The sequence below is a fragment of the Artemia franciscana genome, chromosome 7 (genome assembly GCF_032884065.1).
Source record: "Artemia franciscana chromosome 7, ASM3288406v1, whole genome shotgun sequence".
Classification (NCBI taxonomy): domain Eukaryota; kingdom Metazoa; phylum Arthropoda; class Branchiopoda; order Anostraca; family Artemiidae; genus Artemia; species Artemia franciscana.
This window is the reverse complement of record NC_088869.1, coordinates 28,747,836-28,765,193: the sequence shown is the minus strand read 5'-3', so window position 1 is coordinate 28,765,193 and position 17,358 is coordinate 28,747,836. Positions and strand designations below refer to the sequence as shown.

The 17,358-nt window shown below is 34.7% G+C and overlaps 2 protein-coding genes across 5 annotated transcripts in view; one reads left to right on the top strand and one right to left on the bottom strand.

The window, feature by feature from the left end:
* LOC136029110 (atrophin-1-like) overlaps positions 1-12,201 on the top strand; it is a 42,081-nt gene extending 29,880 nt beyond the window's left edge. For all 4 annotated transcript variants that reach the window (XM_065707181.1, XM_065707180.1, XM_065707183.1 and 1 more), the window contains 3 exons: positions 1,357-1,502; positions 3,974-4,170; positions 11,931-12,201. In XM_065707181.1, the coding sequence (XP_065563253.1) occupies positions 1,357-1,502; positions 3,974-4,170; positions 11,931-12,030 (443 nt within the window). In that variant the 3' untranslated portion in view covers positions 12,031-12,201. The remainder of the gene's footprint in view (positions 1-1,356; positions 1,503-3,973; positions 4,171-11,930) is intronic.
* LOC136029111 (3-hydroxyanthranilate 3,4-dioxygenase-like) overlaps positions 11,931-17,358 on the bottom strand; it is a 45,363-nt gene continuing 39,935 nt past the window's right edge. Inside the window, exon 6 of the mRNA XM_065707185.1 lies at positions 11,931-16,446. Coding sequence (XP_065563257.1) covers positions 16,279-16,446 — 168 coding nt within the window. The 3' untranslated portion in view covers positions 11,931-16,278. The remainder of the gene's footprint in view (positions 16,447-17,358) is intronic.

Below are 17,358 nucleotides of genomic sequence, written 5' to 3'. Positions count from 1 at the left end.
GTGTGCAATTTAAATATTAAGAAAAAAATACAAACTTTGTACTCTGCTTAAACCATAAATTGTTTTGTGTTTTCCTGAAAGAGTTGGTTTACACAATTCTTGAAATATAAGAGATTACCATAAATCAGTCTATTTGAGCTAATTTTATAAATATATATTGCATAGACTATGAAACAATGATTTAGTTCGTTGTAAGCTTCAATTATGCTCTTGAAGACGTTTTTTTGTGCATCCACAGAAAATTAACTAAATTTTAAGTCTTCGTCAAGTTTTTAACTTTCCAATTGCTGATAAAAAGATTGGGATCATTGTTTCCAGCAGATCTCTCCTTAACATCATGAGTATGAATTAGTCAAATCGATTGTGCTCCATATTTTATCTAATTTTTTTCTTGACAATGTTCAGCTTAATAAATTCATAGGTATCTTCGGCCAATGCAACCCTATTAAGTTTTACATAAGTTTGATATTCTCTAATTTAACGGTAATCCGTTTCTTTCTCTCTTCTTTTGAGAGAACAATTTGAGAAACTTGGTAGCTCTTCAAGCAATCTTGTAAATCTCTGCAAAAAACTTTATTTAAGATTGCATCGCTTGAACTGGTATTTCTGTTCTAGCTAACTTTGCACGCAAAGAATGACCCTGTGAAATGTTGAAATTTAATAAGCACTCGTATATAGGGTGGCCTACCTCTTATATTTCTTTACAAACACCATTTTATTGCCTAAGATTGCCAGGACTTCTTGGACTACATGATGCAAAGTGTGCAAATGGTTAGGAATAATGTTTTAATAGTTCGCTGATCTTCTTTTTTCCGCAGAAGATTAAAGGAAGACATTGGCTATTCCCACCCTCTAACTATTTCTGAAATATATAAGTCTGATATATTATTTTAACCAGCTTCATCTTCTTCCACAATTACCTGATTAGTAGTGGTGATGGATTCTGTAACTGCGCCAACTAGTTTATTATGATTACTCCTAGACTTTTAGATTATAGTCACTTTGGTGCTCATGACGCAATACGAGTCTCCGAAATCCAGCTTTATATCTTGTAGTTCAAAAATCAGAGAGTTTTTACGTGAGAGTAATGTCGTACCAGACTTCAATTAGGCGATAACATTGGAAAAAAGCCATGGAGAATTCTGTAATCTTGGGGCTTAGTGTTGGAATCAAGAGCACATGAATTCCCCGACGCCTGTCGGGTATGTTTTATCGATATCTATTGGTTTTTACATGGCGAGAATCTTGGTAACTGTTGCGTTATTCAAGGCTACTGGTTTTTAGAAAGTGGGAATTTTATTAACTGTTTCGTTTATAAAAGATAGGTCCAAATTCAATAATTCGTTTTATTTCTAGTTCCTATAGGAGCTGCACCATTAGCTGCTGCTGCACCTGTAGCTTCTTTACCTTTAGTTGGTCGACGGAAGCGTGAACTCAATAGTACAAATCCCTGGCAGAACCAGAACATGCTGGATGACAACAATTATTTCTCGGTTAAAAAGGTAAATTCACAAACTAGAATTTTGAACTGTAACGTGTTAGATGTAATATGTGGGAATAAAAAGGCGAATAAGTGATTTTTGAATGTATATTACTTTCAAGGAATGGGAATTTAATTAATTCAAAATTGAAATCGTCCTTTTTATTATATATTTTTTAAATAATTTACTATTATCCAAAATATTAATATTCAAACGTAAAAAGTGGTCATGATGGCCTGTCCCATAGCTTAGTTCCGGAATTTACTCTAGTTGACAAGTATTTTTCAAAATACTTATAAACTCCACGCAATTTATCACCAAGAGATCATCCAGATATATTTTATTATTTGAAAAAGAATATTTTACATTACTTGGACTTTTTCTATTTACCATATCTTCATATTCTAGTCGACTTAAAAATAAGTGCGCCCTAAACGGACTAACATTACCGCCCATAGGGAAACTACAGGGATCTAATGTGAATCAAGGTTGCCCACATAAATTTATCGCAGGGAGTAACCCATCATAAGATATTCTAGGGAAAAAGAGCTTAGATTTGAAATTTGCAAAAAAGTGCTATTGATGTGTTATTTTTTCCAAATACAGAAATATGTTGCACTGTTTGTATATGCTTTGTTTTCTAAGGAGTTCTATTTTTTCATTCCTCCTTCCGCTTGTTTGAACTCATTCTTCAAATTTATTTTGTTTGTAGCTGAGGTAGCCCCTAGTAAATATAGTTCTATGTGGGGATTTTTACGCTGACAGACATATCTTAGGACCTTAAAGATCCTAGAAGAAGCAAGACCTTCATGTTCATGAAATGAAGTGAATAGGCCAAAAGTAATTTTGCAATGACCCAAACTGTAGTTTATGCTATCTTCATGTGACCTTAAGCCTCTGCTACCCGTCAAAACAAAATTTGGAAAAGGGAGCAGCAAACTAAATTTCCGGCTCATGCTTTCCATGTCTGAGAAGCTATCTGTTTGTCTAGCACTTGCCATGGGTGATAAATGATTTGACTACGTTCATCACGTTTTTTATCTGTCGGGAATAAAGTCATTACCAGGGTGACCACCTCTAGCATTAAAGTACTACATGGCACTATTTCATTATGTATAGCACTGTAGCAGTTGCTCAGGGTTCCCACCTGTAGTACAAAAGTGCTGTTTTATCACTATAACCGTAAATTTTTATACTTTAGCACCAACAATCGCTGTCTAGCACGCAAATTTCCACAACTGATGCTCTTTAGGGACTAACTGTGGTGGCAACCCTGTCCATTACTGCTTGATATCTTACATATATTAGGTGGAGTAAATCTAGCTATTTATTTTAAGGAATATGAAAATGTGAATGTCAATGTCTTGGAAGAGATGTGCTGATCTGTTCGAAAAACTAAACACACGGCGAGGAAACTCGCCTTCATTTATTCTATAAATTTTGTGTCTCTTAACAACAGCTCTCTATTTCCTTCTTTTCGTACACCAGAAGGAGCAGAAACATACAGCTTAGTAATTAAACGAGAGAAGAGAAGACAGAACTTTTTTTTTGAAAGAGCACATTCTGTACTGTAGTTTTACTTTAAACTCTCGTATCATTCTTGCCCTTATCAAATGTTTTGGGAGGAGAATACCATTTGACTGTATACAGGTCCGAGTCAATGGGACCGAAGTTATGAGGATATTTTCCAAAGAAATGTCAAAGCAAAGTAAACCATATTTTAGGCCCAAATTCTTCGATTTCTCCTCATGGTTTACTTCTTACTCATTCTAGTTCCTAGCGAAAGTACTTCTATCTAGAGATTTTTACTGTGAAAGACATCTCTTTGAGCCTTAAAGATCCTTATTGAAGTATATTTTTCTGACGTATTTTAGGCCTAATTTTAGATTTTTCCTCACGGGAGAGCCTATTTTTCACCTTTTTTCAGTGTTAACAAACACTTTTTTAGACTTTTCATCAGATTGAAAATGAGCTCAAATTCTATTGAATTTGGGCGAAATTGGTAAAAATTAACAAGATCTGGTAGAGATTTAACATAAAACAAGTTTAGTAAAAACAGAGTCTTAAAAAGACAAGTAATTTTGAAATCATGCCTTACTTTATGTAACTACATCAAAACCAAAAATCTAACTCAACGAGAATATAAATTTTATCTTTCTTGCAATGAGAAAAACATTCCATATTCTAATAAACTATTCTTGGCCTAAGACAAGCTGGCACAATTTGAAAATCAATAATGTTTTTATTGCATTGCGTGGACTACACTTGTCCTCTGTCACCCAACAAAAATATTTACAACCTTCAAAAGCCTTCCTAAAGCTTTTGATGCATTAAACTTGGCATATAAGTAGAAAGAAGAGCGGATGGAGTGAGTCTGGGTTCACCTAGGATACCCTAACTTTAATGATCTTCCTTGTATTTTACAAAATCATGGCCAATAGAAAATCTCTTTCCCCTAGAAATAAAAGAAATATGCACATATTCTTTTTTAGATAAACGTTTCCCTGTTTGATACACTGCCTTTATCAAGTGCTCCAATACCTGACGATCTACGGAATGAACTAGAATCGTATCTACCACCTTCAGAGACGTTGCAAGAGACTGAATGCTTTCAAAAAACATTTTGTGAAAATTTACTGGAAACCGAAAGCCTGAAATACAAGGACAATATGCTGCTCTTCTATTCTTTGTGAGTAGAATCTTGTATTTTTGTTCATAGTGGCTGGATGGTTGATCTTTTTTTCTTTTTTTTGTAAGATTAGCCACCTCTAACCTTATAAATTTTTTTAAAACCGAACTGTCATTTCAATAGAATTTCCAATCTACTAGAATAAGGATTTAAAATAAGTTCATCGTTATTAAATGTTATAAACATACCAGCAGTCTACACAACGAATTAAATTTTTGAAAAGGTTTTTGTGAGCTCGTATTAAAATGAATTTTCGTAGTCTCACCCTCGCCACACAATTAAAAAAGATTTAAAGTTTGAAATTTTTTTTATTTTTTAACAAAATCTATTGTTTTTTTTTTTTTTTTTTTTTTTTTTTTTTTTTTTTTTTTTTTTTTTTTTTTTTTTTTTTTTTTTACACCCTGCAAACTCACTCTTTGGTAGTTTCCTTGTTTTTTACTATCAACAAAGGAGCTAACGGTGAGTAGACAGCACAGGATGGTTCCTGCTATGTGGAAGATTTCGGGAATGTGCACATGAATGGTATAGCCTAAGTAATATAGAAAAAAATAGCATACATGCCCATAGGGTGAGTAGATGAACATATGGGGCATATGGGGTGGGTAGAGAATTATCCCCCTTCCCCTACAGAAAAAATTCCTCTTAAGGAAATATATATATATATATATATATATATATATATATATATATATATATATATATATATATATATATATATATATATATATATATATATATTAATATGCCAAAAGTTTTGGTAATTTTGACCTATAAAATACGCTCTTACTTGTAATCAATTCAACCGGAATTTTGGATTCTGATGCCCCTCAACATATCTACATACCAGTTTAATTGCTGACGACTGGCCTTTGCTCTACTTCATTAAACGGTTGCACCATTCGCCTTCTATTGATCTCGCCATTGATAGCCACTACTGTAGTGGTACCAATTATAGTATTTTCATGTATTGCATAAAAATGCAACAAAAACTAATGTGTTTTCTTTTCCAATATTTGACAGTTTTAAGTATCGCCAGAACCACTACTTTTGTGGTAACTCTAATGCAGAATAAGACTAGTAAAATCGACGTCCCATAGATTTTTCAACACTGGATATAATCTCTTCTGAAAGTATATCTCCAAATAAACGTCTATAGATAGGTCTTGAACTTCGATCAATGCTTCATAAATGAAAAGCTTTTTCAACTCTTTAACGCGCATGTTATTTACACTTTACTGGCAACAATTTAATCAAACGTTAAACAACCAAAATAATAATGAGTTTAAAATAATAATAATAATTTCAGTAAATTAAAATTTTCTCATTATACATATTTCTTAACAATCTAGTTGGTTTCATTATTGTAAATACAACATATTTTTACAGTTTAATATTATTTTTTAATACAAACACATAGCTCTATAATAATTCCAGAAACATCAATGTGAAAATCACACAGGAGTGTGATTTTGGCAACGCTGTTTTCTTGTCTTATCTAAGTGTAATCCAAAAATCTTCAAAAATCAGAGGAAATAAGTATCAATCTGCTTACCTTCTTTGCTAATAAGTGACCCTATAGAGTGGTGTATTACCCTAACTCGCAATTTTAAGGTCAATCTTGTTATTTAAGGACTATTTTGTTTGACCTTGTTTTAATTAGCCCACGTGTACGCTTGGTTTCAAAATTAGCGCGCGTGCACTGTTGTCACTATTAGAACGATAGAGTTATGGAGAAAAATAAAGGATCGTCTAACACAGTTGCCCAAAAAAGACCAAGACATTCGCCCAAAAAAGGTGTTGATGAGTGCAAAGGTTGTGACTCCAAATTGCAAGAAGATGATTTTGCATTGCTTTGCGACTCCTTTGCTATGCGAATCCTGGGTATGCATCGTATGCTTGGAAATGACAGAGCCGGAATACAACTTATTCACAAAAATGACTCGGAGGCTCGGGTCACTTTGGTTCTGCCCTGTATGTAAACAAAAGAAAAACACGTTCAACCAAGGGCTGACATCTGCAGAAATTAAAGATATTTTGAGGGGTGTAATTCAAACGTCATTTAAGGCGATGGAGGATAAGTTTTGCGCTTTATTAGAGCCTATCCAACGGAAAGTAGCTGAAATCGAGAATGACCTGAAAAATAAGTGCACACTTTCCGACGTCCAGGATTTTACCGAGAACCTAATAGGAGTGAAGTGTCAGAGCTTGGAAAAAAGCCTAACTGAAAAATTTGTGAAAAAGGACGAGGAAATCAGTGTCAGTAGCTCGAACTTAAGTTCATTTTATGTGTCAGATATTGTGGAAAAACAAAAAAACCTGATCGTGTTTGGTTTAGCTGAAGACGCTACTTTGTCATCTCGTAGACAACAAAACGAGACCGATTGCAAATTTTTCAACGACAAGCTACTTGTACTTTGCCCTGCGAAATGTAGCTATTCAGTTAGACTTGGTAAACATACGCCTGGTAAGATCAGGCCTATTAAGTTGATGTTTAAGACACCGGTAGAACGTGATACAGCTTGTTTCTTTCTGATGTCCGAGACTGCTAGTATCAAAGCTACATACCCCTTGTTCAAAGTCTCTCATGATCGTACTACGATTGAACTGTTGGAAAAAAAGAAGTATGATGCCCTGAAACAGGAGCTGAAATCAAAATTGGACGCTGGCGAAACTAACTGGAAAATAAAACGTAGCAAAAACGGACTAACCCTCGTGAATAATAACTCTTTTCGTGAAACCCCAAATAGCTACGCGAGCATCGAAGAGTGACTCCCTAAAAAAGTTGAAGTGTCTGAGTGATAAATTTTTGGTGACATATACAAATGCAGACTGCCTGTCATCTAAATGGGAAGAGTTTAGTGAGCTAATAAAGCAACGTAAACCGCATTTAGTTGTTGTTACCGAAGTTTTACCAAAACATTTCAGTGACCCGTCTATTTATTTTCAGCCGCTACCACAATATAATTTAGTATCTAATAATTCAGCTAAAAGAGAGATTTGTATTTATATTCATTGTTCTATTAAGTTTTCTGTGGTTGTTGATTCGTTAGTAGACTCAGTGTCGGAGTGTCTTTTGGTTGATGTTAAATTGCCTTATCATAGTACTTACATGTGTATTGCAGCTTTTTATCGTAGTCCTACTGTGAAGTTATCGAGTCCAGTTAATAATGTCAATATTCTAGCGTGTATTTCTCGTCTTGTTGGTCGTATTTCAAAGTTCCTTATTCTAGGTGACTTCAATTTACCTTTGATAGATTGGAGTGCGCATAGTACGAGTTTGTCCACTTCATCGTATGAGCAGCAATTTTTAGATAGATTGGATGATCTGTACTTATACCAACATATTGTTAGGCCAACTCGAGCCAGGAATGATTCTATTCCATCGATTTTAGATCTGGTTATTACCAAGTCAATCGATGATATTTTGAGTGTAGATTTCCGTCCGCCTTTGGGTAAAAGTGATCATGTTGTGTTAGATATTTACATGAATATTGATGCTCAACAGAGAGGTTTGGAGTTTTATCGGCATGATTATGCTAAAGCCGATTATGAATCAATGCGACAATTTATTTCGTCTATTAATATCATGTATGAACTAAAAAATAATCATGTTTCTCCGGACACCGCGTTTGATTTTGTAAAATAGGTGTTGAGGGAATGTAGGGATGAATTTGTTCCTTTGGTGAGGAATTTTTCCGGTCGCAGAAATAATCCTAAACTTCTGAGACACATACTCCAAGCAATACGTGAAAAAAATAGTCTTTGGCGGTCTTATATTGAGTCACGACATAGTAAAGTAGTCAGACAAGGGCATTTGGATACTCAGTTGCAAGAGGATTCAGGTGAATGGCATGCGTATTCACTAGCGAGAAACAAGGTCACTCGGCTTCTTAGGGCTAATCGTGAAGAGCTTGAGTCGCGTATTATTCACTCAAGCACCGCATCACTTAAAATATTTTGGAAATATGTAAATAGGAATAAGCCTAACCTTGCACCATCTTCATCTACGTTCACACATCAGGATACACACCAAAAGATTGATAGTGATTCTGAAAAGGCTCTTATTTTTAACCAAATTTTTTCTTCAGTTTTTGTTAAAACACAGCCAATTCATTCAAATGAAGCTAATTTTGCATCTCAAGTAGAGTCGATTGCTTCGCCGGACATTCTTGTTCCATTTGATGATTCAGGTTTCTCATTGACTGAAGTTTATACTATTCTTATAAAATTGGATACGTCTAAAGCGCCGGATATAATTTCCCGAACATAATGATAAGACAAATTGCTCATGAAATTGTAGAACCACTTACCTATATATTTAACTTATCTTTGGCGCATGGACTGTGTCCGTCAGGATGGAAGAAGGCCTTGGTAAAGCCGCTTCACAAAAGTGGCTCCAGGTCAGATTTTAAAAACTATCGGCCAATTTCAATCACGTCTATTTTTTGCCGAGTGATAGAAAAGTTGATGGTTTCATGCGTTCAAAAGTATTTTGATGGAAATCATCTTTGGAATCCTGCTCAGCATGGTTTCCGAAAAAATAGGTCTTGTAATACTCAGCTTCTTGAGGTTACTTTGGATTTTCAACGTTTTGCCGATTTAGCTATACCCTTTGACTGCATTTACATCGACTTCTCGAAGGCATTCGACAAAGTCTCAATACCCACCCTTCTTAAAAAATGTGCAGCTTATAAATTGGGTAAAAAAACAATTGCATTTATTGCTGATTATCTAAATGGACGAACTCAGCAGGTTGTTGTTGGTGAAGCTATGTCATCCTCAACTGATGTGTTAAGCGGAGTCCCCCAGGGTAGCTGCCTGGGTCCAATTTTATTTTGTTTATTTATTAATGATCTGCCTTCCTCTGTTCAGCATTCTACTGTCAAGATGTTCGCGGATGATGTAAAACTTTATCTACCAGTACGAGACCAAAACGATGTGCAACTTTTACAGGAGGATCTTGACTCTCTAACTTATTTGTGCGAATCTAATTCCATGTTCATAAACTCTTCTAAGTGTGTTGTTCTACACTATGCTCGTAAACTCCCACCTGTGCATACTTACCAGCTGTCTGGCATACAAATCCCCTCTAACGAAATAGTGCGTGACCTTGGTGTTTACTTCGATACCCAATTGAAATTTGATAAGCATGTTTCGGAAATTGTAAAGAATGCGAATTATCGTTTATCATCTATAAGGAGAAGCTTTAGTTGGTTCAACCTTCGTAATTTCTTACTACTATACAAATCAATGGTCCGCCCTCTTCTTGAGTATAATACTTCTGTTTGGTTTCCATTAAGTTTAACGGATGAGCATAGGATAGAAAAGGTTCAGAGAAGGGCCACTAAATTGGTCCCATACCTTCAGCGCCTTTCTTATCCGCAGAGACTTTCTAGGCTTCAACTCCCGTCGTTGAAGTTTCGTAGACGTCGCAATGACCTTGTAAATGTGTTTCGTATAATTAAAGGAGTGGATGATGTTGATCCAAATTTATTTTTTAAATTTAGCCATTTTCACTCTACTCGTCAGCATAATTACAAATTATATCCCCCAAAACCATGGAAAAAAATTGGTCAATTATCTTTTGTTAGTAGAGTTGCCGGACCATGAAATGGTTTGCCTTTGGAGGTTGTCGAGGCAGAGAGTGTTCGAAATTTTAAGAGTGCATTAGTAAATACGCCTTTCTATTTAGACGCTTTTGTTGTGTAGTGTCGTTTTATTTAGAAGTTTTTGCTGTTTAATTTGTCGTTGCCAATTTACTTTAGATTAGTATTATGATTTTGTGTTTTTGTGTTTTTGCGACAAGCATTAATGCTTACCGCTATTCGTAATAATAAATAAATAAATAAATAAAATTCCTTCTAGTTCAATTTGGTGTTAGGTTTGTTCATGCCTAGGTTTGTTGAAAATATCAATAAAACTGACGTTTTTCGAATATTCGAAGAAGACCAAAAAAGTGGGTTTATTTGTCTTCTTTTGCCAATAATCTTGCAAAGTCATTCGCTTCTTGTCTCAGAAACTGACCCATAGGAAGAGCAAACCTTTCTGTGTATTTACATCTTTTAGTTAAAATAATCTGGTCGGCTTCATGTGCTAATTAAATAAAAAAACAACAAGTTTTTTCAGCTGAAAGTAAGGAGCAACATTAAAACTTAAAACGAACGGAAATTATTACGCATATGAGGGGGTTGTCCCCTCCGCTATACCTCGCTCTTTACTCTAAAGTTTGACTTTTTATTTCAATTATTTAAGAATGATTCCTGATGCACAAGGACCGTTTAATTAGAATAATAAGCTTTTTAGAATTCAAAAAATACATTAGCGTAAAAAGTGAGATTCTGAGGAGGGTGCAGCCCCCTCATATACGTAATAATTTTTGTTCGTTTCAAGTTTTAAGGTTACTCCTTACTTTCAGTTGAAAAAACTTAATTTAATTTCTGATACTTTTTTAACCAATGCTGGAAAATCTATCTCCCCTCCCAAAGAAAATCCCCTTCCCCCACGAAAACTCCTGTATGGAAAGATCCTCTCAGGTAAGCACCCCCGCCAAGAAACACCCCCCGAAAATATCTTTATGCTTCCCAATAGCCAATACTACATGCAAGCAATGGGCAAAGTTCACAACTTGTAGCCCGACCCCAGGGGCTGTGGGGTTCAAGTCATCCTCAAAGACATAGTTATTAAATATTTCGACCATGCTGAAAAAGTGGCTATCTCAAAATTTCTATCGGATAATTTTGGGTAAAAAAGGTGGTGGGAGGAGGGAAGCTGCCCATAAATATTTTTGTTCACTTAAAATATGGCACTGGCACTTTTTATTTCTAATCAAATGAACCCTCTCCCGATCACACCTGGAGGAAGCAAAAAAAAAAAAAATAAAATAAAATAAACACGCATCCATGATCTTGCTTCTGGAAATATTTTTTTTCTCTTTTAATTCCATATTTTTGTTTATGGGAGCTTGAAACCTCTATAGTAGGGTTATCTGATATTCTGATTCTCATGGTGTGATTTTCATTAAGATCATTTTGTTTTTTAAGGGTGTAACACTAAACTTCATGAATTTTATATATTTTGAATAAGCATAAAAATTCGATTCTTTTGATATATTTTTTATTATCAATACTCTGTTTCTTACAATTTCGGTTACTATTGATCCGCATCGCTCCTTACTTACAGTTTGTTACCACGAACTGATGGATTAAAGAAAGTTTTTACTACTGCCTGGACATCGACTAAATCAATAGTCTGTTTAAATGCGGTGGGCCACTCGCATTGCCTTTTTTTTTTTTTTTTTTTTTTTTTTTTTTTTTTTTTTTAATGGTAGTGCTATCACATTGCCAATCCGTCTCTCGCTACTTAATATAGCAAGTTTCAATGAAAAGCGTATATTCGCTATATCTAAATCTGTCCGATGCCATGTGGTGGGTACGGTTAGCTGCCCGATGGTCCCATCACTCCAAAAGCGTACTTGAGCAACCGCCCAACTCTCTTGTAGCGTCTGTTCTGTACGGTGAGACAGGCGGGGGATGAAAAAAGATAATATGTATGGGAAACTAGATTCATGACTACCTATTAAAATCTTTTTAATTTTATAGTTACTCCACTGTTCATGAGTCAATATGTGCTAGACGTTCCAAAAGTCACGTACCATACCATACAAAATAAAATGGTAGCTAACTTATAAGTTGCACCACAAGGCGTCACTGTTGACAATCCTTTTTTGATTTTAAAAGTAGAAGTTATATTTTTTTTTTTAGCTTATCTCCAGACGCAGAAGCAAACCCTTGGTTACTCCAATCGTTAACTGCAGCCCGAAAGAATCACTGCTCTGTATTTTACTGCAGTCAGGAAAGATGAAAACTTGAAAACTGTCCGCGTTGATTTTGTAATTTTTAGTCTCCAAAATTTATATTTATTCAATGATATTTATATTTTTTTTTTTCTTTTTAGAGTTGATATTGGCAATTTATGTTTTGATAATTGATTGATATATATTTTTTTGATTTTGATTAAATTTTTTTTGTGATATTTTCTTTCTTGTTATTATAGTGCCATTTTTACTAACAATTCATAACCAAAATTAATTGGAGGTAAATTACTGAAACATTTTATAATCAGGAGCAAGATTTTTGCTAAAAACGGTTATAATAGATTATATTAAAACGGCCTGAGGGAAAGGTACTCGTCAACCTTATTCCAGATTAGAAATACAATACCTAACTGGCCAATGATACAAAATAACCTACTAGATAACACACATCTTAAATAACTTAATGAAAATGTTCAGTACTAAAAATGTGATTTCAAGATAGGCCTTTGATGCACAGACAGGCTTTCTTATGCACATCACCCCCCTCTGGTTTTGCTACAGCAGTGTTCCTGCTAATAATCAAATACGAATTAATAAACTTTTAAAATTGACATTGAATTGAAGTAATCTTTCGTATGATTTTGTAATAAATTAATGATATAACTGAAAGTACGTTCACTGATCCTAACACGCTATTGAATAAAAAAAAAATAAGCTTTTTAACTGAAAGCAAGGAGCGACATTAAAACTTAAAACAAACAGAAATTGTTTCGTATATGAAAGGGACTGTCCCCTCCTCAACACCACACTCTTTACACTGAAGCTTGACTCTTAGTCACAACTCTACTTTTTAAAACAATAAAAACTTTGGCGTAAAGAGGGAGGCGTTGAGGAGGGGACAACCTCTTTCATATACGGAATAAATTCTGTTCGTTTTAAGTTTTAATGTCGCTCCTTACTTTCAGTTAAAAAAAAAATTGTTTTTTTATTTAAGTTCTGAATTTTTTTCAACTAATCTAGGTTCGAATGGTTCACCGTACATGAAAAATTAAAACAAAATTTACAATTTAATTTTGATAGATTTATTCCGTATATGAAAGGTTACTTCCTCCTCAATACCTTGCTCTTTAACGCTATAGCTCTTGGCACTTTTAGAAAAGCCTTCTATTCTAATTAAACGGCCCCTGTGTTTCAGTAGACGCTCTTAAAAAAATGAGACAGTCAAACTTAGCGTATACAGGCAGGTATTGAAGAGAGGACAACCCTTCATATGTGGAATAATTTCTGTTAGTGTTTCAAATAATGCCAGTAATTTCTGGCTCACTTTCTATGAAATATACCGCTCCCCATAACAGGAAACTCCTCCGTGGCAATTCCATCCAACGTAAAGTGCACCCGCCCCCTTCTCGTCAAATTCCCTCCAGACAGCTCCATCCTCGCTGAGAATCTCCCCTCCCTGTAGAATTGCTTGCGAGTGATTTAACGTGAAAAATTACCTTTTGCATTCTTTCATTTGAATAAGATTTTAATCTCTAATCGGTTTCTAGAACATTCCAGGAATGACCCCCTTCTGTGGAAATTATTTCCAGAAATCAAAACGCAAGGGAAAAAGCCCCTGGATAATTCCCCCGGAACATCTCCACATGAAAGATTTGGCAAAGAGAATGTCAGACAATTAAAAAGAATTTCGTATAGTAATTCTGTCAAATCCTCCCAGTGGAGATGTGGACACATGCATCCTCCATATGCATTTCCTTTGGAATACTCAAGAAAGATTCCAAACAAAGGTTTTCCCTTTATAGATCCAATCCAATCACACCCCCGACAGACCATAGAAAAAATGTGTGTATACCTCCAAATAACAAATACTATATGTAAACAATGGGCGAATTCCATAACTTACAGGCCTCTCCTCATGGACTGTAGGAATCATTTTATACCTAAAGAGATAACTATTTGATCTTTCAAATATACTGAACAAAATAGCTGTCTCAAAATATTGATCAGATAATTTGGAGAAAAAAGGGCATGGGAGGGAGCCCAGTTGTCCTCCAATCTTTTCGGTTACTTAAGAAGGGCACTAGAACTTTATTTCGTTTGAATAAACCATATCATCTTCTAGGACCATAATTTTGATACAATCACCCCGGAAAAAAATAAAAAATAAACACGCATCCGTGATCTGTCTTCTGTCAAAAATAGAAAATTCCACATTTTTGCAGATAGGAGCAGGAAACTTTTATAGTGGAGTTCCCTGGTACGCTGAATCTGACGGTGTGATTTTCATTAAGATTTTTTTAATTTTAGGGAGTGTTTCCCTCCAGTTTAAAAAATCGGACAAACATTCTCAGGCTCATAACTTTTGGTGGGTAAAATTAAACTTGATAAATCTTATATATTTGGAATCAGCACAATTAGCTGATTCTGTTGATGTATGCATTTTTTTTAGAGTTTTGGCTACTATTAAGCCGAGTCACCCCTTACTTACAGTTCGTTACTACGAACTGTTTGATATATATCATGTAATTACTTCTTAGATGGTATAACAAAAAATTTCAAGTTATTTTATTTTTATTATTCATTTAAAACAGATCTACCAGAAAACTGTTAAAGCTGTTTTTTTAAGCTTCAAGCAAAATTCATAACAATTGCACTAAATAAAATGAAAAACGTCATTTCAAATGATAGCGAAGATCAAATTTAAAACAAAGAAAAATTATTCTGATCCAGGTGGCCGCCACTCTTTACACGTAAGCTCAACTTTTTGTCACAATACTTTGAGAACTAAACTGTTCCATATTATATATTTGATCTAGACAATAAAGAAAACTTTGGTTACAATATTTTAAAGGTAATCGGTAAATCAACACTTAAAACTAACAGCCTACTTACTTTGATTTACCAGTAATAAAAGATACTGATCTCCCATTTTACACTAAGCTATGAATTTTCTATCACAATCACAACTTGTGTTTAGTATAATTCGTGTTCTATTCCAAGATTTAACGTTGCTCTATTGATAACATGTTAAAAGTTTAATTTCTGTCTCTCACAAGTTCGAATTTGTACTTGAACTAATGACCTCTTTTATACGTGAACCATTTTAACAACAAAACTGAACCCCAATGAAAAGGGACGTAATTGGGGGTGGCAGCCTCCCCCCCCATATATTCTAATTTATTCTTACATTTTGATTTCGTTATCTACTTGCATGTAAAACATCGTTTAGAAGTTTGATTACCGTTTACGAGTCATTCAAGTATATTCTTTCAAATGAAGATTAGGGGGTAAATTACCCCCCCCCCCAAAAAAAAAAAATTAACCTGAGAAACATCTCATATACGTTTTTTCACTTAGACCTTGCAGTGGCATTTTTTTTAGACCAAAGAGCCCTCAATAAAGACCCAATTAAGGTCCTCTGACCTTAATTGATATTAGAGATGACCACCACAAGAAAGCAGTATAATATAGGGATGCTTTATGCATAGTTCTTTCGATTAGTTTCAAAGCAATAAAGATATTCTAAAAAGCTATCGTGTTTGGGCCAATATTGTTTCTATGGGACATATGGCAGAAAATGGAAGTTCTTGTAGCGTGATCTCTTTTTTTTAGGTACTAGAGCTTGGAAATTATATTCAAATGAGCCTTTTCCGAAATATTAGGACCACTAGTTTGCCACAGTCATCCCTGGCGAAAAGAAAGAAAGTCAAGAAAACAAACCCACATCTGCAGCTATCTTTCTCAGGAAAAATACAAAATTCCGCGTATTTATCGATAGAGAATTTAAAAGCTAAAAATTTCTCCCTAGGGCTATAAGGTTTGTTGAATATGATGCAATTTGCATCAGAACCAGATAGCTTTTGGGGCTTTTTTCTGAAACTTCTCAAATTATATGATCCAAATAACCTAGTTAACTTCAAAATGATAGATTGATCGATATAGCCCTTTTAGACAATTAAATTTAAAAGAGGTTCAATGCCAAAAAAAGTGTTGACAGACATGATTCTAAGCACGAGCTAGCTTTATGGGTTTATTTTCTTCTTCTTGGGTCTAGTTTGCACTACTTCTGAATTCTGTTCATTTAAAGCATGTTTGAAAATACTTTTGTCTGCAATATTAAATAATGAAATAAAGCATTCTTTGGTAACTATCGTCTAAAAACATTGCTGGAAGGATAATATTCAAAAATTTACTAAATCGTATTGTAATAAGCAGGTCACACATTTAGTAATATTGCTAAGTGAAGGTACACGAATTCAAAAAGTGCAAGAATTCACAAATTAATTAGCACAGATTCAACGTATCTCTTTTGAAGACTCGAAGTTTCCCATTACAATCTGCATGACTCTTGCCCCTTCCGATCTCCTAATTTTGAACTGGCGTCCACGTCTCACTATAATCATATCATTCGCACCCACAGCTCTAGTTGGCTCGTCTTTAAGTTCAACTGTTGAAGATCCTCTCTGAAACAAATGAATAGCATTGAGTGACAGATAATTATGTAAAATCTCGCTACAAAATATAGTCCTACCTTCAAATTAAAAAAAAAGAGGTTCGCACACCAGTGGAGAAAATATTGGGAGTGATTCTTCCAAATAGATCATGCTGCGACTCCATGTTTATCCTATGGGTTTTGCCCGAGGAATCGAATGAGTGGTGAATGCAGATACATATAGTGCTGATGGACTTCTTCAAAGCCTTTGACTTTATCCTTTATCCTTTGACCTTTGTGGAACCATGTTGAAGGTTCTCCTGTACTATGGGATTTCACCAAATATTTTCAAATTGCTAAAAGCACTGTATCAATATTATATATATTGCTGTACAGACAGAGAGTGGTTTAATAGTTGTTTAGTGAATCAGGTGTGCGGCAGGGCTGTATTCCATCTCCAATAATATTTGCCATAGTTACAGACTTCGTTCTCAATGGATGAAAACTCAATAGTGGGGTTCAGCTATTCCCAATGAGAGAGCTAGCTGATAGTGACTTTGCCGGAGGTATTGTTCTTCTTGCTCAAGATCTAGAAGACATGCAACAGAATATAAACAAATTTGAACGAGTTGTCAACTGTGTGGGACTTCACCACCAAAAAACAATATCTATATAAAATGCGGTTATTCCCGGTATTGGAAAAGGATTTCTGGTTAATGGCAAAGAAATTGAAGCGGTGACAGGGCTCAAATATCTTGGTTTTATCCTTTCAAAGATTCAAATTACAAAAGAAAAATCTCATGTCAAATTGGTCTTTGATTACCTCAGAAATGTCTGGAGGAGTTTAATCTTTTTTTCCCAGAAGCAGAATTTTAGAATTTATGGCAGTTATGTCTGTCTGTCCTTAACATTGAAGAGATATACCGCATTAATAACCACACTC